Raw genomic sequence first — 18572 nt, 5'->3', positions numbered from 1 at the left:
TTGTTGTTGCTGGTGAAAACAAACAGCCTGATGTCAACAACAACATCAGCTGTTTTTATTATTAGGTTTTATGCGGTTTTCACAGCAAACCCACATCAGCAGCAGAAACAACAACAACAACAACAATGACGATGATGACGGAATAAAAGTGGCCAAACAAAAGAGAAAGAAAAGTTGTAAAGGTTTGTGCCAGTGGTTTGGACTGCGTTTTGGTCTTAACTTTTCCCTCCTAAACATTAAAACTCTTCCATCGGTTCTTCTCTGGTCTCGTCTTCACTGTGGATCAACAGTCTGAGCTCGTGTTCGTTCACTTCCTGATAATACGAAAGCCGTCAGCAGCTTTAACTCGCTTTGCGTTCTGCTTCGCGTCCTTCAAAGTAAAAAGATGAACTGATGGGGTCGTGTGACTCCATCTTAAAAAACGTCAGCTGAAAGCAAGAAGTTCAAAGCGAAGTTTACTGATCCTGAATCAGCCTCGAGTCTCGCTGGTCAGACTTTGAACGCATCACAAACATCAGCACACTGAAAGAAACTTTCTTTCTTTTCAAACAAAGTTCCATCATTTAACAAAGAGTTTGTAACAAAAAGAATCACATTAGTTAAAATGATGACGAATTCAATCAGTGAAAACAAATGAAATGAAGACAGAAATTTAAATAAAAAGTGGACAAGACACATTTCATCACATATTAAAAAGGTTTGTGCTCGGAAATATGACAAGTTCGCTTTCACCTGAACTCCTTCTGTCTCCTTTTCTTCGCGTATCTTTCAAACTCTCAGAACTTTATTGAATTTATTTTTGATGAGCTTCATCTTTGCAGATTTCTCCTTGTTTCAGTTCATGTTTCCACCTTCAACCCCAGGACAACCTGATTTTAATCCATTTCATTCCTCTCACGTTAGCATCAGCTGCTGTAAACTTCCTTCAGGCAGTTAAAGACGTTAAAAGTCTGACCAGTAAGGTCTCAGTCATTTGTTCATCTGTGATGAATCACAGAAATAAAAAAAAAAAATATGACAAGATGGACACAGTCTGTGAACTGTTACCTTTAATCAGCCGATGTCACTGAGTGACTCCATCCCTCAGTTCAATGGAGTCCACTTCCTGGTGTCCAGCCAGTCGTCCTCAGTTTGTCCTCCGTCTCCGTCTCCGTCTGTGCTTTCATCTTTACACCCTTCTGGTTTTTAACTCAGACTGCCGAGGCCTCGTTGTTGACGCTCCTGACAGAGTTTAAATAAACTGTGAAAATAACTAAAACAGTGATGTCACTGTGATGTCACTGCTCAACTGGTGATGACATTCAGGGTCGCCTTGAAAACAGGGAGATCAAACTGGCTTCATCAGAAACATCATCATGTATAAACACATGAAGGTTCAGCTGGACCTGTCAGCGTGACCTCAGGCTGGACGTGCACACACCTGGGATCCACCTGTCAGTGTGTAGCTGTCCCAGGTGGTTCACCTGAGTCACGGCTGGTCCAGAGGCAGTTTGACGAAGGCGATGGCGGCGAGCTCCTTACAGAACTCCTCGAGGACGATGAGTCCTCTGAGCAGGGTCAGGTGCTCCAGTCTGAAGACACACCCACAAACACAGGTGAGCTCAGGTCAGGCAATGAGATCAGACAGGCAGACAGACAAGCAGAGAGACAGACAGGCAGGCAGGCAAGAAGGCAGGCAGTTACCCAGCGTTGTGATCCAGGCCCAGCAAGTGTCTCCTGGCGTTTAAGAGTCTGTCTGTCAGATTGGAAACCTGCTGGATCCTCTGCACTGACTCTCCCATCAGCTGAGAGACAGACAGAGAGAGAAAGATAAACAGAATGAAAAATACAAAAGATGGTCATGCTGACCTGGAGCAGTGAGACAGATGTGAGTCTTACCCTGATGAGGACGGAGAAGAGCGACCTGGAGCAGTGAGACAGCTGTATGTAGGGGTTGAGCAGGTATTCGTGCAGCAGTGGGTGGCTGAAGGCCGACAGTCGAGACAGAACGGCAGTCAGCTGCAGATTCAACTCGTATGGCTGAAAACACACAGTGACATCATCACTGACACAACAGCCACAACACACCTCACACAGGTGGCTGTGACGTCACACAGGTACATCTACCTGCTCCAGGACTCGTCCCAGTCGATCAAACAGAACTTTGAGCAGGTGACCTTCGAAGAAATCCTTCAATTGTCCAGAGGAGCAGGCAGGAGGAGGAAGAGTGTGTGGCCAATCCCACGACAGAGAGAGAGACTGACACTCCCTCACCTGGAGGAGGTGGAGGAGAGCAGACGAGCGTCAGGACTCAGCAGGGTTCACACCTGTTACCTGCTGCTCATACCTGAACCAACAACATCATCATGGTGACCAGGAAGTCATGTGTCTTCATTATGACATCACTCTGTCTGTGTGTGTGTGTGTGTGTGTGTGTGTGTGTGAGTGAGTGTGTGTTTTCTGACCAGTGTATGAGCGTCATGGACGTACGACTCGTATCCTCCCTCCTGCAGCAGCTGAGCTGATCGAACCTGAACAGGAACTAAACACAGGAAACTACACACACACACAACAGACTGTGACTTCATGGAGGTGCTTAGTGATGTGTGAGGGTTCAGACAGGTGAGTGTGTGTTACCTGTTGACAATGTCAGCAGCTGATCCCAGTTCAGCAGGAGGAGGAGCAGAGGAGGAAGAGGAGGGGGGAGGGGGAACAAGCAGCAAGCTGTCAGAGAAGAATGGGTCCTCCTCTAGTCCACTGTCAACACACACACACACACACACACACACACACTTTAACTGTGTCTGTGACAATGATGTCCATACTGTCTGATACTTCCTGTCTGTCTCTCTCTCTCATATCCTGTCTCAGGTCCAAATGTCACCGTGTGATGGACTCACTCGCTGTCCTCATTACTCTCAGTGTGCCTGTCATCCTGTCCTGTAGCAGGTAGGGACAGGTAAGTACGACCCTCCAAGAAACTCAGCACAAGGATGTCCAAAATGTCCCTGTGAGGCTTCTGTAGTAACTCTTCCACCAGAGACAGAGACACCATACTGATCTGAAGACAGCGAGACAAAATTTGTTATGATAGTGGTTTCCCAGGGCTCCTTCTCAGGGTTTTATTTGAGTGTGTGAGTGTCTGTGTGTGTGTTGTGTCCCTGCAGGGCTCCTGTAGCTGGACTCACCTGGTCAGAGATGTGGTCACAACGCTGCAGCAGCAGGCGTGTCAATGTGGTTGTCTTGAGCAGGAAGTGAACCAGCTGATCCAGCAGAGAGGAGGACTGAACCAGTCTGACAACAGCACAGAGGAGGGAGGTGGAGACCAGGACCACCTGCTCACACCTGAACCACACCAACACACCTGAACGTCAGAGACAACTGAAGAAGAATCAGGGTGTAAGTGGTGAAAGCCGACTGACTTCAGACTCACGTGTGCTGCAGCTGAGGATGAACAACATCCAACAACCAGAGCCGGTGGACACAGTCAGCCAGCTTCACTGCTAACCCCTGCTCTCTCACATACACACACACACACACACACACACACACACACACACACAGTGCTCAGCGCAGTAGTTGTAGTGTCAGCAGAACAATTAGTAGTACTCCAACAGTATGTAGGTGAGAGTGTGTGTGTACCTCAGGTGCTTCTCTCATCAGGTGATCCAGGAAGTTGAACCAGGTAAAGAAGTTGGTCATGTGATCATAAGCAGGCGACTCTGACCTCTGATCAGAACTGCAGCGTGAGAACTGAGAACTGAGGACAGAGAACAGTACTGTAGTACTACTGCTACCTCTCTGTAGTACTGCTATAATTAGCATGACGATGACGACAGGTGAAGGTGCCTCAGTGAATGGATTCTCTCATACTGCAGTGTATTTCTGGGTTTATTAGAAAAGTAAAGTAATAAAATAAAAATAAATAAATAAATAAAAAATAAATAAAGTAATTATTATGGGCGATTTCAACATCCACATGGACGATGATAACGATCGCCTTTGCACAGCATTTATCTCTCTATTAGATTCAGTCGGCTTCTGTCAGTGTGTACATAAACCCACTCACTGCTTCAGTCACACTCTTGACCTTGTTCTGACATATGGCATTGAAGGAGAACATTTAATAGACAAAACAAAATCCTCTTCTGTCTGACCACTGTTTAATAACTTTAGAGTTTATAGCACTTGACTACATATGCCCAACCCTGACACACAGACCTGCACTACAAACACTTTATCCAAACAAGTACAATATTACAGACTACTTTCTTGGACTACATCATACTTGCACATACTTGCTATTTATCCTGCACATGCTAAACTGGCTTCATTATTTAAATGTTTAACTTGTTTTCTATTTGTATTTAGCTTATATTTCTATTTTCATTCAACTTTTCATTTCATATTTTATATTTTACTTATTGCTCCCAGGACCTGAGTCCTACTTTCGTACCACAAACATGTAAAGGTGAGCTGGTATGACAATAAAAGTTCCTTGAATCCTTAAAAAACACACACTTGACCCAGAGGTTTTAAGCAACTAAAGACCAATATCTAACCTTCCATTTCTCTCTTCAGCCTGGCTTTAGAGCTCATCACAGCACAGAGACGGCATTAGTCAAACTCACAAATGATGTCCTATTGGCATCAGACAAGGGACTTATCTCTGTCCTTGTACTGTTGGAACTTAGTGCTGCATTAGACACCACTGACCATTCTATCCTATGACACAGATTGGAACACCTAAGTGGCATCAAAGGAACTGCATTAAACTGGTTTCAGTCCTATTTATCAGATCGATCTCAATTTGTTCATGTTAACGATACATCGCCCACACTCACAAAAGTTAGTCATGGAGTTCCCCAAGGTTCTGTCCTTGGGCCAATATTATTCACCCTTTATATGCTCCCCATCGGTGATATTATTAGGAAACACTCCATACATCCATTTACAACACATCTCTGGGTGCACTCAATACTTCCAGGCTGGATTATTGTAACTCCCTTCTATCAGGCTGCCCCAATAAGTCTCTAAAGACTCTCCAGCTAATCCAGAATGCTGCTGCACGATTACTCACAAGAACCAGCATGAGAGATCATATTTCTCCTGTTCTGGTTTCTCTACATTGGCTACCTGTAAAATTCAGGATAGATTTTAAAATTCTCCTCCTCACTTATAAAGCCCTGAACGGTCAGGCACCATCCTATCTTAAAGAGTTAATAGTTCCCTATTATCCCACCAGAACTTTGCGTTCCCAAAATGCAGGGCTACTTGTGGTTCCTAGAGTCCTCAAAAGTAGTTTGGGAACCAGAGTCTTTAGTTATCAAGCTCCTCTACTATGGAACCATCTTCCGGTTTCGGTTCGGGAGGCGGACACCCTCTCTATATTTAAGAGTAGACTGAAAACTTTCCTGTTAGATAAAGCTTATAGTTAGGGCTGGTTTAGGCTGGTCTCTAGTTATGCTGCTATAGACTTAGACTGCCGGGGGTCCTCCCATGATGCACTGAGCTCTTTCTTCCTCTCCCTCTCCTTCTGCACACATTCATGTCCCATTAATGCATATTACTAACCCAACTTCTTCCCTGGAGTCCTTGTGCTTTCTCGTCTTGCAGGTTCTCATGGATCGTGGTTCGACCTCCTCCTGCAGTCCTGCTCGAAACTCACTGCGATTCCTGCTGCTCAGTCATAATCTATTTTAATTCTCTAACTACTCTGCTGCAGCTACTACCATTATTACTGTTACTAATACTGCTATCATAATCACCATAGTACCTCCTGTATACTTCATCATCATCATTATCTTCAGTTCAATACTTCTGGTATTATTACTGCTGCTATGCATCTCTGCTTGTGTGCTCCTTCTCTCACACCCCACCCCCTCTCCCTCCCTCTCCCTCCCTGTCTCTCTCCCCCCCTCTCTCTCTTGCTCTCTCTCTCTCTCTCCCTCCTGCTCTCTCTCTTGCTCTCTCTCTCTCTCTCTCTCTCCCTCTCTCTCAACCCAACCGGTCAAGGCAGATGGCCGCCCATCTTGAGCCGGGGTCTGCTCTGAGGTTTCTGCCTTCTGAAAGGCAGTTTTTTCTCGCCACTGTCGCCAAGTTCTTGCTCAAGGGGGAATGTTGGGCTCTCTGTATTACAACTTAATTAAAGAGTTTGGTCTAGACCTGCTCTAATTGGAAAGTGTCATAAAATAACTTTTGTTGTAGATTGGCGTTTTATAAATAAACTGAACTGAATTGAATTGAAGCTGCCTGTCAGTCCTGTGTAGACTGACAGGACTGGGGGTTTACCTCCATGGTGTATGAGGCCAACTCTGAACGTCTGCAGCATCCAGAGTGCCCACAGGCAGCAGGGAGTAAAGCTCAGACAGCCTCCCAGCCAGCAGCTGTGCCAGCTGGGTGTGACCACACAGAATCTCCTCTGAAGCTCCAGAGTGGAGAGAGGACAGCAGTAGGAGGCTCTCGTATGCCTTCAGACACACCGAGGACCTCTGTGAAGACACACAGACAGACAGGGTGGAGTCAGGGTGGTGTCACAGTCAGGGCAGGGTGGTGTGAGGGTGTGACAGGGTGGAAACTCAGTAAAAGATGAGAGATGGTGTCAGAAAGCTCAGGTCTGTTCTGCTTAGTTTACTGACCTGACTCTTGGTGAGCTGCAACAGAACCGACAGCAGACCAGATTCTGATTGGACGGGGCCACAGGTAGGTGAATCTGGTTGACTGGCGGGCAGAGGTGGCTCTGTCATGTGACCGGAGGCTCGTGTGCTGACCTGTGTTTGGTCAGAGATGGGTGTCTTGGCTGGCTGATCCAAAATCTGACATCAGTGACAGTGACAGAACACTGCAGTCAGACAGTTTGCGACAGGAAGTCACAGGAACACTCACTTCCTGTTTTCAGACCAACTCCCCTTGCACTGCTTGTAAAAAGTGAGTGATGGTGAAGGGGAATAACTGGTCCTCAGCAAGACAACACGAGCGTGAAGAAAGAAGACATCAAAGTTTGTTTAAATGTCGCTGAACGTTCGGGTGGAAACAGCATCACCCCATCAACCCCAACCTGGAAAACCGATCCGAAATCAGACAGGATAAGATAAAGAATCAGAACTATAACAGGTTCCATCACGGCCTCGAGATCTTATCGGTTCCCATCTCTGATTGCAGTCACGCACTGGGGTCTTGTAGTCAGTGGACAGGGGCAGCTGCTTTGATGTTGTGGGGTCATCGCCGTTTCGTTTTGATGATGTCAGAGAGAGTCAGGATGAAGTCAGACAGAAAGCTACCCAGCATGCCTTAGGTGAGCAGCTTATTGAGCCACCCAGAAGACAGTGTGGACATCTGAAGCTGGTGCTTACCTCTAAGACGTATCTGAGCGTGTGCGGATCCTGCTTAACTCTGGAGCACACGACCAACAAGAACTGAGCTTCCTCCTTCTCAGTGTGGGAACCAGGAAGTGCACAGAGATGAATCAGTTTCTGGGGGTGGAGGTCAGACAGTGACATCATCAGCAGCACAGTGAGGTCACATGACTGACAGCAGGTGTGTCTCTATAGATGAATGGAGACAATAAGCCTCCATCACTACGGTGACGCCTCAGTGTCAGCCTGTTTATAACCTGTTTATCACCATTTTATAACATGTTGATAACAACGTTCTTAACACTTATGAACAGTTTTGGGCAGTTAATAATTCTGTTTGTATCATGTTTACAACAGTGAGGTCTGAGAGGGATGCAGAAGTTGATGCATTTCAACAAAACGTAAAAACCGATAACCCTAAAGGTCCAGTTAAACTCTGCCCAGTTTTAACAATTAGAAGACTTTTCTTTCCTGTGCGGCGATCAGCTGCTCCAACAGCAAAGTGAAATCCGTCATCTCCTCCAACAACCTACTTGACTTTTCTAAAGAAATGTTATGAATCTCATGTTTTTATTTCCGAGTTGTGGGGCTGCTGTGAGCCTCCACCCGTCTGTTAGCTTTGAGGTTTCCATGGTTACAGCATCTCATCTTTCACATTAACTGATTCTGTCAAGTTAGCACTAATTGTTGGGCATGTTACTGGGATTTACTGGATATTTTACTGATATTTGGTCAGTTTCAGCAGAGTTTGTCTGCAAATGTGTTGAATATCAAAGACAGGTGTGACGAGTTTACCTGAACAGGTCTGTAGACGCTGACCAGGTGCAGGAGAGGCTTCTGCATCTGAGACAACAACTTGGAGAAGAACAAGAAGACCTGTTGAACCATACCTGGAGGATACTGAGGAGGAGGAGGAGGAGCGGGAGGAAGAGTTTTACACATGTAAAATAAAGACAGATTCATCTTCCATCAGAATCTGTTCTTGTTACCTGAGCCTTCCCCAGAGTACACAGAGTCTCCAACAGTTTGTGCTGCAGCAGATACTCCATACATGAGCCTGTCGCCTCAACGCCCTGTCGATCAATGCACTGATTAGTACAACGATCAATACATGCCTGATAAACACCTTTTGTATGTGTTGCTTTCATCGTTACATCTGTCTTTATGCGATCAACAAAACAAACCTTCACGTTTAATGTTTTCTTCAGAATCGATTAGTTTCAGTCATGTCTGTCCTCTTCGGCCCATTCGAGGACCCAACATGGCACAGTGTGAGACATGAGTCAAGATTAATTCCTCTTACATCACTGAGAATTCTCATGAAGAGAACCATCAGTCTGTTAGGGCACCGAAGCTCACAGATAAACTGTGTTCCAGACAAGCTGCTCTTTCTCAATGCAACTGACATTTTTAAGGCAGAGCTGAGGGTCACATGAACAGGTGACCTTCACACAGCTGAACGCAGCCAGTTTACAGACATCCATCCATTCATCTTCTATACCGCTTATCCGTCGCGGGGGAGCTGGAGCCTATCCCAGCTGACTACGGGCGAGAGGCGGGGTTCACCCTGGACTGGTCGCCAGTCAATCACAGGGCCAACACACAAAGACAGACAACCACACACTCTCACACTCACACCTAGGGGGCAGTAGAGCAGCCAATTAACCTAATGTGCATGTTTTTGGTATTGTGGGAGGAAGCCGGAGAACCTGGAGAAAACCCACGCAGGCACAGGGAGAACATGCAAACTCCACATAGAAGGGCCCAGACCGGGATTCGAACCTGGGACTGTTTTCAGACATCAAATAAACAATATTATAACAACTATTTCAAACACTTTACATGACCCAAGTCATTTTGTTTCCAAAAACTTTCAAGGCTCCTTGGGAACCCTGTTCTGCCTGCTGTGAACAGTGAAGGAGGAGCTGTGCTGTTCTTTAAATATAAATATCGTCACGTTTTCTGCTGATGTAAAACCCCGCCCACTTTTCACCTCCGCACAGCTGACCAATTACTGAGGGATGTGGGCATGATGTCACACACAAACAAATGCAGGCGAATGACCATCACTGAACGTGACACACACACACACACACACACCCCCCCCTGTGTTACCTGTTGTTTCTCCTCATACACCAAGATGTCCAACATCTGTCTGAGACGCCAGGGGATCTCAGTCTGTTTGACAGGACGACTGTCATCTAAACACACACAGAACGGCAGAGCGGGTGAATCTGATTGGCTGATCACTGAACGGGTAACTGTGTGTCTGCAGGTTAAAGCTGCTCACCTGTTGTCTCAATGTAATAATTAGTTATTGATTTCCAGTGATCAACAAACGAGTCCAACAGATCCACGGTAGGCTCCCTCTGACAGACAGACAGACAGACAGACAGACAGACAGGTCGGAAATTAACGTATTTGTGAATTTCAAATATCAGATTGTTATTGTTGCCATACTGAGCGTTTGTAAATAAAGCTGACTTGACAAAAGTTTTAGTTTGTCCAAATTGAACCAGACTGCACACACACACACGCTTACTGTAATACACAGTAGAGTACACGTATACTGTGCGTACACTACTGTGTACTTCAGTTTGAAGCAGACAAAGTGGTCCTCCTGTCAGAACCTGTCTGTCACCTGAGCACATTCCAGTCCTCCACGTCGGCACAGGTAAACAGGAACACAACAACTGGCTAACTTTAGCTGTTAGCTTCACGGTCACGATACTCTCATTAACTACATACAAAACTACTTTACTCAGTTAATTTATAGTGTCAGTATTCATCAGCCTGTCGGTGTCCTCCCAGTCCCCACAGAGACAGACAGACTGTCTCTCTGTCAGAGAGTCTGTCTCTCTGTCGTCCACCTTCACTCTCTGTAACTTTATTTAACTTTTCAACTGAGCTAAATGACGCTAACTGAGCTAACATTAACTAGCTGCTAACTCACCGTCTCCAGTGCGTTCATTAGCAAACTGGTTAGCTTACTGAACGTCTCCATCCTCCCGACAAAACCGAGTGACACAGACTGTCCGTTAAGCTGGTTAAACGCGGTTATTCACCAGTTTACTGAGACATGTTGACAGCTGAACCAACAGCTGACCGCTCGGCGTCAAGATACAACTCCCACATCACTAACTTCTGGAGAGAAGCTTCAAAATAAATCAACCCACTCCGAGAAAACTCTGCCACGTCCGGTTAGGTCATTTCAAAATAAGAGCTCCATTAAAACTTATTTTTTGATAATGATTTATCCTGAATAATATAAATCCGATTTAAATACTAGAGTACTTGAATGTGTTTAAAACACAATAACTCGAATTTCCCTCGGGATCAATAAAGTATCTATCTATCTATCTAACTGAAGTCTTTCACCATATCTACGTTAAACAAAACTCTGACCTCTGACTAAATGATGGTTTACGTGGCCAGGTGGGACGGATGCTGAGGGCAATTGGCCTGAACCACTTCTTCATAATAACTGTTTTATTTGCCATTAGCAATATTTTAACCAAATATCTTTCTTATGACATTACAGAGATAACGCACTGATCTGTTTCACAGGGACTTTATATGTAGAGAAGAACAGCAGAACATCCCATGCAGCACAGCGTGAGATGTTCAGAGCTGAAACATTAAACATGAGCTTAATATGGTTTTATGTGACACAGATTTTTGAATCTTTAGAAAATGTTATTGTCAGTGTGACTGAGAGATACACGTGAAAGCCACGATGGGAGGAGAATGGGAGATGGGAGAATCAGACAGCCCCAACTCCAACAGTAAACTCCTGTGTTTACAGTGTGGTATTAACAGGTACCCTTACTGTAGTACAGGATCTGGATACGTCTTGCACCACTGACTAAAACTGCTAACCAGTTTAATATGATGATTTGTTCTAAAGTGTGTGTTCACTGCTCATGCCGGCAGCTGTGTGTCAGGCTCGGTGCTTCAGCTGGGTGTGACCTGGGAAGTTGGACAGGTAGAGTTACCTGCAGCCCTTCCCCCACAGCCACTCCCTCATCCGTCAGCTTCTCAGGTGGAGCTCAGCCTTCGTCAGTTTCCATCCAGCAGGCGTCCAACAAACAGACGGTGAGTTTTTCTTTGATTTCGCTTTAAATCTTAAATCTGTCCTCCTGCTTGTGAATGTTTATTGTAAGAGTTTTAATTCATTCGTTCAGAGTTTAATCTGTTAAATCAAACCAAACATCTGATTCTTCAGGCAGTTTATGTCTTCAATCCAGAAACAATAAATGACATGTTTACTGTCTGTGGGGTTTTTCAGTGTTTCCTAATATATTTGTCACATCCTAAAACCTGCTTAAACTTTCTAAAATCCACTGAAAACTGACTCGTGAGTCACTTCCTGCTTCTTTCAGCTGCAGCAGAGATGCTCTGTGATAGAGAAGATGAGTCACTCTGTTTGTTGTCTCTGTGACAGATGAACAAGACAGAAACATTTCACTGTTTTCTCTACAAAAGTGGAATTTATTTTGGTCTGTAAATGATAAACTCAAACAAGAAGAAGTTAGCAAGCTTTTATGAAAAAGCTTAGTGAGACTCCTGTAAATGACATCATGATGGTCAAGTGTTGTGTGGCTCCACCCCCTACAGGTGACATCATGGTGTTCCACTCAGAGTTTGAGCGTGCAGGCCAGACAGCGGGGCTTCAGGTGTGGCGAGTGGAGAACATGGAACTGGTTCCTGTTCCTGAGAGTCTCTACGGAGGGTTCTACACTGGGGATGCTTACCTGATTCTCCACAGCACTGAGAACCGCAGCGGAACCCTGCAGTACGACTTGCACTACTGGCAAGGTACTACAGTACAACAGTACTGCAATACACGGTACACAGTACAACCTCTACGGCTGGCTGTGCTTTGACTTTGGTCCTGCTATCTGATCGGCTGCTTGTCCTACAGGGTCGGAGTGTTCTCAGGATGAGAGCGGTGCAGCGGCCATCTTTACAGTGCAGATGGACGATTTCCTGCAGGGGATGCCAGTCCAGTACCGTGAAGTCCAGGGCCATGAATCCAGTACCTTTACTGGGTACTTCAAATCTGGACTCAAGTACATGGTAAGTACAGGAACAACACTACCAGTACTACTGTAGTGATTTTTAATCACATCACTTCCTCTCACACAGAAAGGGGGTGTGGCTTCTGGGTTCCAACATGTGGTGACCAATGATGTGGAGGTTCTGCGGCTGCTGCAGGTCAAAGGTCGACGTGTCATCAGGGCAACAGAAGTTCCTGTCAGCTGGGAGAGTTTCAACCAGGGAGACAGTTTTATATTGGACCTTGGAGGGGTGAGACAGGAGAGCGACAGACAGAAAGAGAGGTGAGACGGGAAGAAGCGAGACACTCTGACCCTGTCTCTCTCTACTTACAGGAAATCATCCAGTGGTCTGGTTCCCATAGCAACCACTTTGAGAGGCTGAAGGCCACAATGGTGGGTGATGAGATAACTTCATTACATCATTATTCAGTGACATCACATGACCGTCTGACTGACTGATTCATGACTGACAGGTGTCTAAGGGTATCCGTGATAGTGAGAGGTGTGGGCGGGCCAAGGTGCTGTTCTGTGATGAGGGGGCGGAGCCAGAACAGATGCTGGAGGTGAGCAGAGTGTGTCATATGACCACAGCATTTACTAATACCATGAACACTACCACCATATTACATACTATATGTACCACCTGCAGACCCCAGAAGGTGTGGTACTACCAGGATCAGGTGATTTGAGACAAAAGATAAGATTTATTTTATGAAGACGTGCTGCTGATGAAATGCGAAATTAGACAGATGCATAGATAGATGGATAATTTATCGATCCTGATGGAAATTTAAGGCATCCAGCAGCTCTGTGCGACATACATGTAGAACACCAATGCAAAGCAAAACATAAACACTTACACAATATTTAAGTCAAGTCTAGTAAAAGGGGTGTAAAGTTTAAAGAATCATTTCTCAAATATACAAAATCAAGTAAACACATCACAGTGACAAACCGTAAGGCACAGAAACCTGAGTGAGTGATAATCCAGCCTCCTGAGCCGTTAAAGATAATCCTTTATCTATAAAGAGCTCAGACACAATGCGGTGAATGCAGTGTTACAGTACATTGTCAGTACATGATTATCAGTGCAAGGATCCTACTTTGCGTCCACCACAAAGTTGCCTTATCAGCTTGTCCAACCACGTGACGTCCCTCTTCTTGGTGCTGCCTTCCCAGCACACCACAGCAAAGAAGAGAACGCTGGTGATGACAGAGTGGTAGAACATCTGCAGGTGTTTCTGGCAGATTTTAAAGGACCTCAGTCTCTTCTGCCCCTTCCTGTAGGGGAAATCGGTGTTCTCAGACCAGTCCAGTCTATCATCCAGCTGTAGCCTCAGGTATTTGTATGTCCCGACAACCTCCATATCGATCCCCCTCTATGGAGACTGGACTCAGGTGTGGACTAGGCCTCTGGAAACCCACCTCCACCTCTTTGGTTTTGGAGTTGTTCAGCTGCAGATGGTGTGTCCTGTATCAGGTCACAAAGTCCACTATCAGGCTCCTGTACTCCCTCTCCTGTCCATTCCTTATACATCCTGCTATTGCAGTGTCATCCAACAACTTCTGCATCTGGCATGACATGTAGTCTGAAGTCTGAAACGTACAAGGTGAACAAAACAGAAGAAAGCAGTACTCCAGTGCTACTGACCACAGTCTCAGTCTCTCAGCCTCACATATGGTGGTCTCCCTGTCAAGTAGTCCGTTAACCAGTCCACCAGGTATGATGCCAGCTTTCCACTCAGTAGCATGGGCTTGATGGTGTTACAGGTACTGGAGACATGAAAGAACATGATCCACACAGCAACACTCCTCTTGTCCAGGTGAGTATAAGCTCTGTGTGGCAGATAGAGGATGGCATCCTCCACCCCCGCTCTAACCCTAATCCTTATACATGAGGTGATGCAAACACAAACTGGATCTAACATCCAGATAAACAGAAGACGGACACAAAGATGAACAATCAACACATCCAGCATCTAATACTGTGACCTGTTGACCTCTGACCTCTTCCTCTTGACCCCTGTGTTCAGATTCTTGGGGAGAAGCCAGAGCTGCCTGAAGCTCACAGTGATGACACATCAATGGACGCTTCACACAGGACAAAGGGACAACTCTACAAGGTAACACAGAGTGATGATAATGTTCTGTTAAACAAGTGTTTCTCACCTGGATGAGCCTGATTGATCCAATTCGCTCACTGTCACAATTCATGATCCCAAGGTTCTAAGTGTGAACTGGAAGGCTTTTATTGTGAAGTAGTAACGGGAACTGTTTATCTCTGTCTGTCTACTGGTCTGTCAGGTGTCCAATGCAGATGGTGACATAGAGGTTACCATGGTAGCAGAGCAGAATCCGTTTTCCCAGGATGCTTTACAGTCCAGCGATTGCTTCATCCTTGACAACGGAACTAATGGACTCATCTTTGTTTGGAAAGGTTCAAACTTTGTTCTCTTAATAATCAGACAGGGTTCTGTTCTAGATCCAGGTTCTAGGGTTCTTAAGGTTGCTCATCCACCTGACTGGTCAGTGAGAAAGAGCACTAGTTTTTCCACCTGTCCTACACTCTGGTAAAGCTAAAGATAAAGGTGTGTGTGTGTGCATACGCACAGGTAAGGATGCAAACACTGAGGAGCGTCGCGCTGTCCTGAAGAGCTCAGAGCAGTTCATCCACAAGATGAACTACCCAGCACACACGCAGGTAAACAGGTCTCTGATCTCTGCTCAGAGTCAGATGAAGCACATTATCACATGACCAAAGTCATCAGCACAAGCAAATCTACCTGTTCCCTCACAGGTTCAAGTGCTTCCTGAGCATGGAGAGACTCCACTCTTCAAACAGTTCTTTAAGGACTGGAGGGACCCTGATGACACTGCTGGCATGGGAACGGCATACGTATCCAATCAGATTGCAAAGATAGAGAAGGTAAACCAATCAGGTTCAGGATAAAATTCAGGTCAACTTTTCTCCAGGCTGTCCAGAGACTCTGCTTTTGTAAACAAACTCTTCTGCCTGGTCAGGTTCCGTTTGATGTATCAAAGCTCTACCAATCAGAAGCCATGGCAGCGCAGCACGGTATGGTGGACCGAGGAGATGGAGACAAACAGGTGGGAGTGTGAAGCAGATTCCAACAGCACTCAACATCTGCAGCTCTTATCAGTGTCTCTAAATGCATGTGTTAGAATCATGGGAGATTTTTTTCATGGCAGACCAAATATTTATAAAATGTCTGTCTGTCTGTAGATCTGGCGTATTGAAGGATCAGATAAAGTGTCAGTGGATCCATCAGTGTTTGGTCAGTTCTATGGAGGAGACAGTTACATCATTCTGTATGCGTACCAGCACAGCAACGGGCAGGGTCACATCATCTACATATGGTGAGACATCACATCACATTCTATATGCTATTTGGCCTGAATCTTAGGTCTGGTTCATGTTTTAATGTATTTCAGCACCTTTGGTTCAGGTTTTTCTTTCTTGTGTCTATTGTGGGTCACGTGATTTAGATTCTTGAAGACCTGTTTGTCCCTCAGTGACTCCCTGTGGTGTTCACTTTCTGCTATTGAAAACCAAAACTCGATCAGTTTTTGTATTTTACTCTCTCTTCAGGCAGGGGGCAGAGTCCAGCCAGGATGAGGTTGGAGCATCGGCCATCTTGGCTGTCCAGCTAGATGATGAACTTGGAGGGCACGCTGTGCAAGTACTACAACTGAAAACACTGGACACAGTTTTCATAATACATCCGGACACAGTTTTCATAATACATCCAGACACTGGGTTCAGTCATGTGCAAGTGATTGTTTCTGTCTGCAGGTGCGTGTAGTTCAGGGGAAAGAGCCAGCCCACCTTATGAGCTTGTTTGGGGGCCAACCAATGGTGGTGTACAAGGGTGGCACTTCCAGAGAGGGAGGCCAATCAGAGGTGGCAGATACCCGCCTATTCCAAGTTCGAGCCAATCCAGCAGGGGACTCCAGAGCTGTGCAGGTGAGACAGAAAAGCAAAGACTGAGTTAAGTCAGCAACAGGTCATTTAATTTTGGTACTGTTGCATCAGATTGCCATCAGGCTGATTCCAGTGTAAATCCAGTCTGATCAGTTTAAGCCCTCTGTTCTCCTCAGGTGGATCCGGCCTCCTCCAGTCTAAACTCCAGTGATGTTTTCCTCCTGGTCTCCTCTTCTGGATGCTGGATGTGGGGAGGGAGAAACAGCAGCCCTGCTGAAGTCCAGGGAGCTGAACACCTTGCTGGACTACTGCAGGTGACCCCTGTTTCACTGGAGGAGGGGGAGGAGGAAGGTGAGGAAGACCAGGTGATGGGGGATGGTCCACAAGCTGAACATCATTAAACTGAACTTCTGCATTTTTGTGTATGTGCTGATAGATGAATTCTGGGATACACTGGGGGGGCAAGAGGACTACTGCCGTGCCCCTCGGGTGAAGGACAATATGGAGGCTCATCCTCCTCGCCTGTTTGCCTGCTCCAACAAGACCGGAAACTTCTTGGTCTGTCTGCCAGCCTAGTTGTTTGAGCATTAAAAGTGTTATTAATAACTGAACTGTGAATTGATCAGTATATGAAATATTACCTGTGTGCATGGTCAGATGGAGGAGGTTCCAGGCGAGCTGACGCAGGATGACCTTGCTGCTGATGATGTCATGGTCTTGGATACGTGGGACCAGGTGAGTCTCCTGCCACCAGCATGGTAACATGTCCCCGTGCCTCTCCTCTTTATCTCATTGCTTCCTCTGTCCTCATGCAGGTGTTTGTTTGGATTGGAAATGAGGCCCACGAGGAGGAGAAGATGGAGGCATCGTCATCAGGTGAGACAGACAGGAAGTTATTCTAACTGACAGACAGACAGTCCACGTCACTGACATGCATAAAGATGGCCTCCCACTGCCTCCCACTGTGCTGAAGAGAAGCCAAAATATTCCTGATATGATATGCTGCCATCTTGGTCTGGTGACATCATTTGGAGCCAGAGTCTGTGCTGTTGTGATCGGGAGGTGGAGCCGCGGTATCAAGCTCCCACCCACACACCACTCTGAGCCAATCAGGAGCAGCGCTTATCAGTTAATCATGATGTTTCAGCCCCTTTTATACCATCAAATAACAAATTAAAATCAAACTGATAAGAAAATCGATATTTTGAATAAACATCAGCATGAACCTAAAAGGACAAAACCATCTTTGGGAAAAATTAAATTATGTGTAACTGGAGCAAAAAAAGTGGAGCCCTGTGGGCACCTTGTAGCAGATTGGACAACATAATGACAGTCAAGCATACGAGTGTTAGCAAGGTGCTGAGAGGCCACTTGTCTCAATCAGTTAGACTTTTATGTGCACACTTGTTGATCACACTACATGTGCCAGACTCCCCCCACTCCTGTTGTCTTTTCATGTTCTATTCACAATCAGTGAGGTGTATGGGATGATCAGGTGATAGGTAATCAGCAAGTGATGCTGGTAAAATGTTATGAAACCTGACTTGCTTGTTTACATTGTTGAATGTTGTCTGATTGGATGCTGCCACAAATGTTGCTTGGCAACTGATTAACAACTAATTAACTAAACTACCTTGTTGCAACTTGACCCACTACTTTGAAACTAATGAACTTTGGACTTTACAAACAGCAGGTGTGACTCTGTCCTTGTGGTCGCCAGGGTCCATGTTCTCACAAAGTGAACGTGGTCCAGGTGAGTCTTGATACTACCTGTGTGTGTCTGTGTGCAGCTGTCAGGTACATTGAGAGCGACCCAGCAGACAGGGACCCTCGTACCCCCATCGTGATGGTCAAACAGGGATTTGAACCACCCACCTTCACTGGCTGGTTCCTGGGCTGGAACCACAAGTACTGGAGCACCACCAAGTGAGAGAGTGATATCATTTCCTGTTCAAACAAGATGGAGTCTGATGGTGTTGTTCTAATAAATAAAGCCTGTCTGTCTCCTTGTCTTTCTGTCACTTTGAGCTGATGCGAAACATCCAGATGACTGGACACCAATATTTGATGGTGTAATAGTTTATTGGAGTTTCTCTTTATAAATACTGATGTTGATAAATAACAATAAGAGGATCTCTATCAGAAATAGTTTCATAAATACAGAAGAACAGAGACAGAAGCCACAGTGAACACAGCAGAAAGACAGTAGAATCCAGCAGTGTGTGTGTGTGTGTG

The 18572-nt window shown here is 45.7% G+C and overlaps 2 protein-coding genes across 5 annotated transcripts; one reads left to right on the top strand and one right to left on the bottom strand.

The window, feature by feature from the left end:
• Nucleotides 1-620: 620 nt before the first annotated feature.
• On the bottom strand, nucleotides 621-10486 carry fhip2b (FHF complex subunit HOOK interacting protein 2B). 3 transcript variants are annotated; one of them, XM_046386430.1, is made up of 18 exons: nucleotides 10288-10486; nucleotides 9625-9703; nucleotides 9450-9535; nucleotides 8324-8407; nucleotides 8130-8234; nucleotides 7332-7451; nucleotides 6618-6794; nucleotides 6271-6470; nucleotides 3622-3739; nucleotides 3413-3489; nucleotides 3168-3324; nucleotides 2880-3040; nucleotides 2617-2736; nucleotides 2445-2535; nucleotides 2107-2253; nucleotides 1879-2019; nucleotides 1684-1784; nucleotides 621-1571 (listed from the first exon to the last, which is right to left on the bottom strand). In XM_046386430.1, the coding sequence occupies exons 1-18, from the start codon at nucleotides 10336-10338 to the stop codon at nucleotides 1469-1471; spliced, it is 2118 nt and encodes a 705-aa protein (XP_046242386.1). In that variant the 5' UTR covers nucleotides 10339-10486; the 3' UTR covers nucleotides 621-1468. The 3 variants fall into 3 exon arrangements, with proteins under 3 accessions (XP_046242386.1, XP_046242387.1, XP_046242389.1); XM_046386431.1 differs by lacking the exons at nucleotides 9450-9535; nucleotides 9625-9703; XM_046386433.1 differs by lacking the exons at nucleotides 9450-9535; nucleotides 9625-9703; nucleotides 10288-10486 and adding an exon at nucleotides 8519-8571.
• Nucleotides 10487-11287: 801 nt separating this feature from the next.
• Nucleotides 11288-18341, top strand: LOC124057842 (gelsolin-like). Of its 2 annotated transcripts, XM_046386416.1 has the most exons (19): nucleotides 11288-11429; nucleotides 11952-12152; nucleotides 12259-12413; nucleotides 12483-12644; nucleotides 12728-12787; nucleotides 12868-12957; nucleotides 14428-14517; nucleotides 14699-14831; nucleotides 15007-15095; nucleotides 15192-15320; nucleotides 15416-15502; nucleotides 15639-15772; nucleotides 16005-16095; nucleotides 16209-16379; nucleotides 16514-16688; nucleotides 16774-16895; nucleotides 16995-17072; nucleotides 17153-17213; nucleotides 18128-18341. In XM_046386416.1, the coding sequence occupies exons 2-19, from the start codon at nucleotides 11960-11962 to the stop codon at nucleotides 18265-18267; spliced, it is 2160 nt and encodes a 719-aa protein (XP_046242372.1). In that variant the 5' UTR covers nucleotides 11288-11429; nucleotides 11952-11959; the 3' UTR covers nucleotides 18268-18341. The 2 variants fall into 2 exon arrangements, 1 of the variants encoding a protein (XP_046242372.1); XR_006843168.1 differs by lacking the exons at nucleotides 17153-17213; nucleotides 18128-18341 and having other exon boundaries at nucleotides 16514-16651.
• The last annotated feature ends 231 nt before the right edge of the window (nucleotides 18342-18572 follow it).

The sequence above is a fragment of the Scatophagus argus genome, chromosome 4 (genome assembly GCF_020382885.2).
Source record: "Scatophagus argus isolate fScaArg1 chromosome 4, fScaArg1.pri, whole genome shotgun sequence".
NCBI classification, from domain to species: domain Eukaryota; kingdom Metazoa; phylum Chordata; class Actinopteri; family Scatophagidae; genus Scatophagus; species Scatophagus argus.
This window is presented reverse-complemented; position numbering and strand designations above follow the sequence as displayed.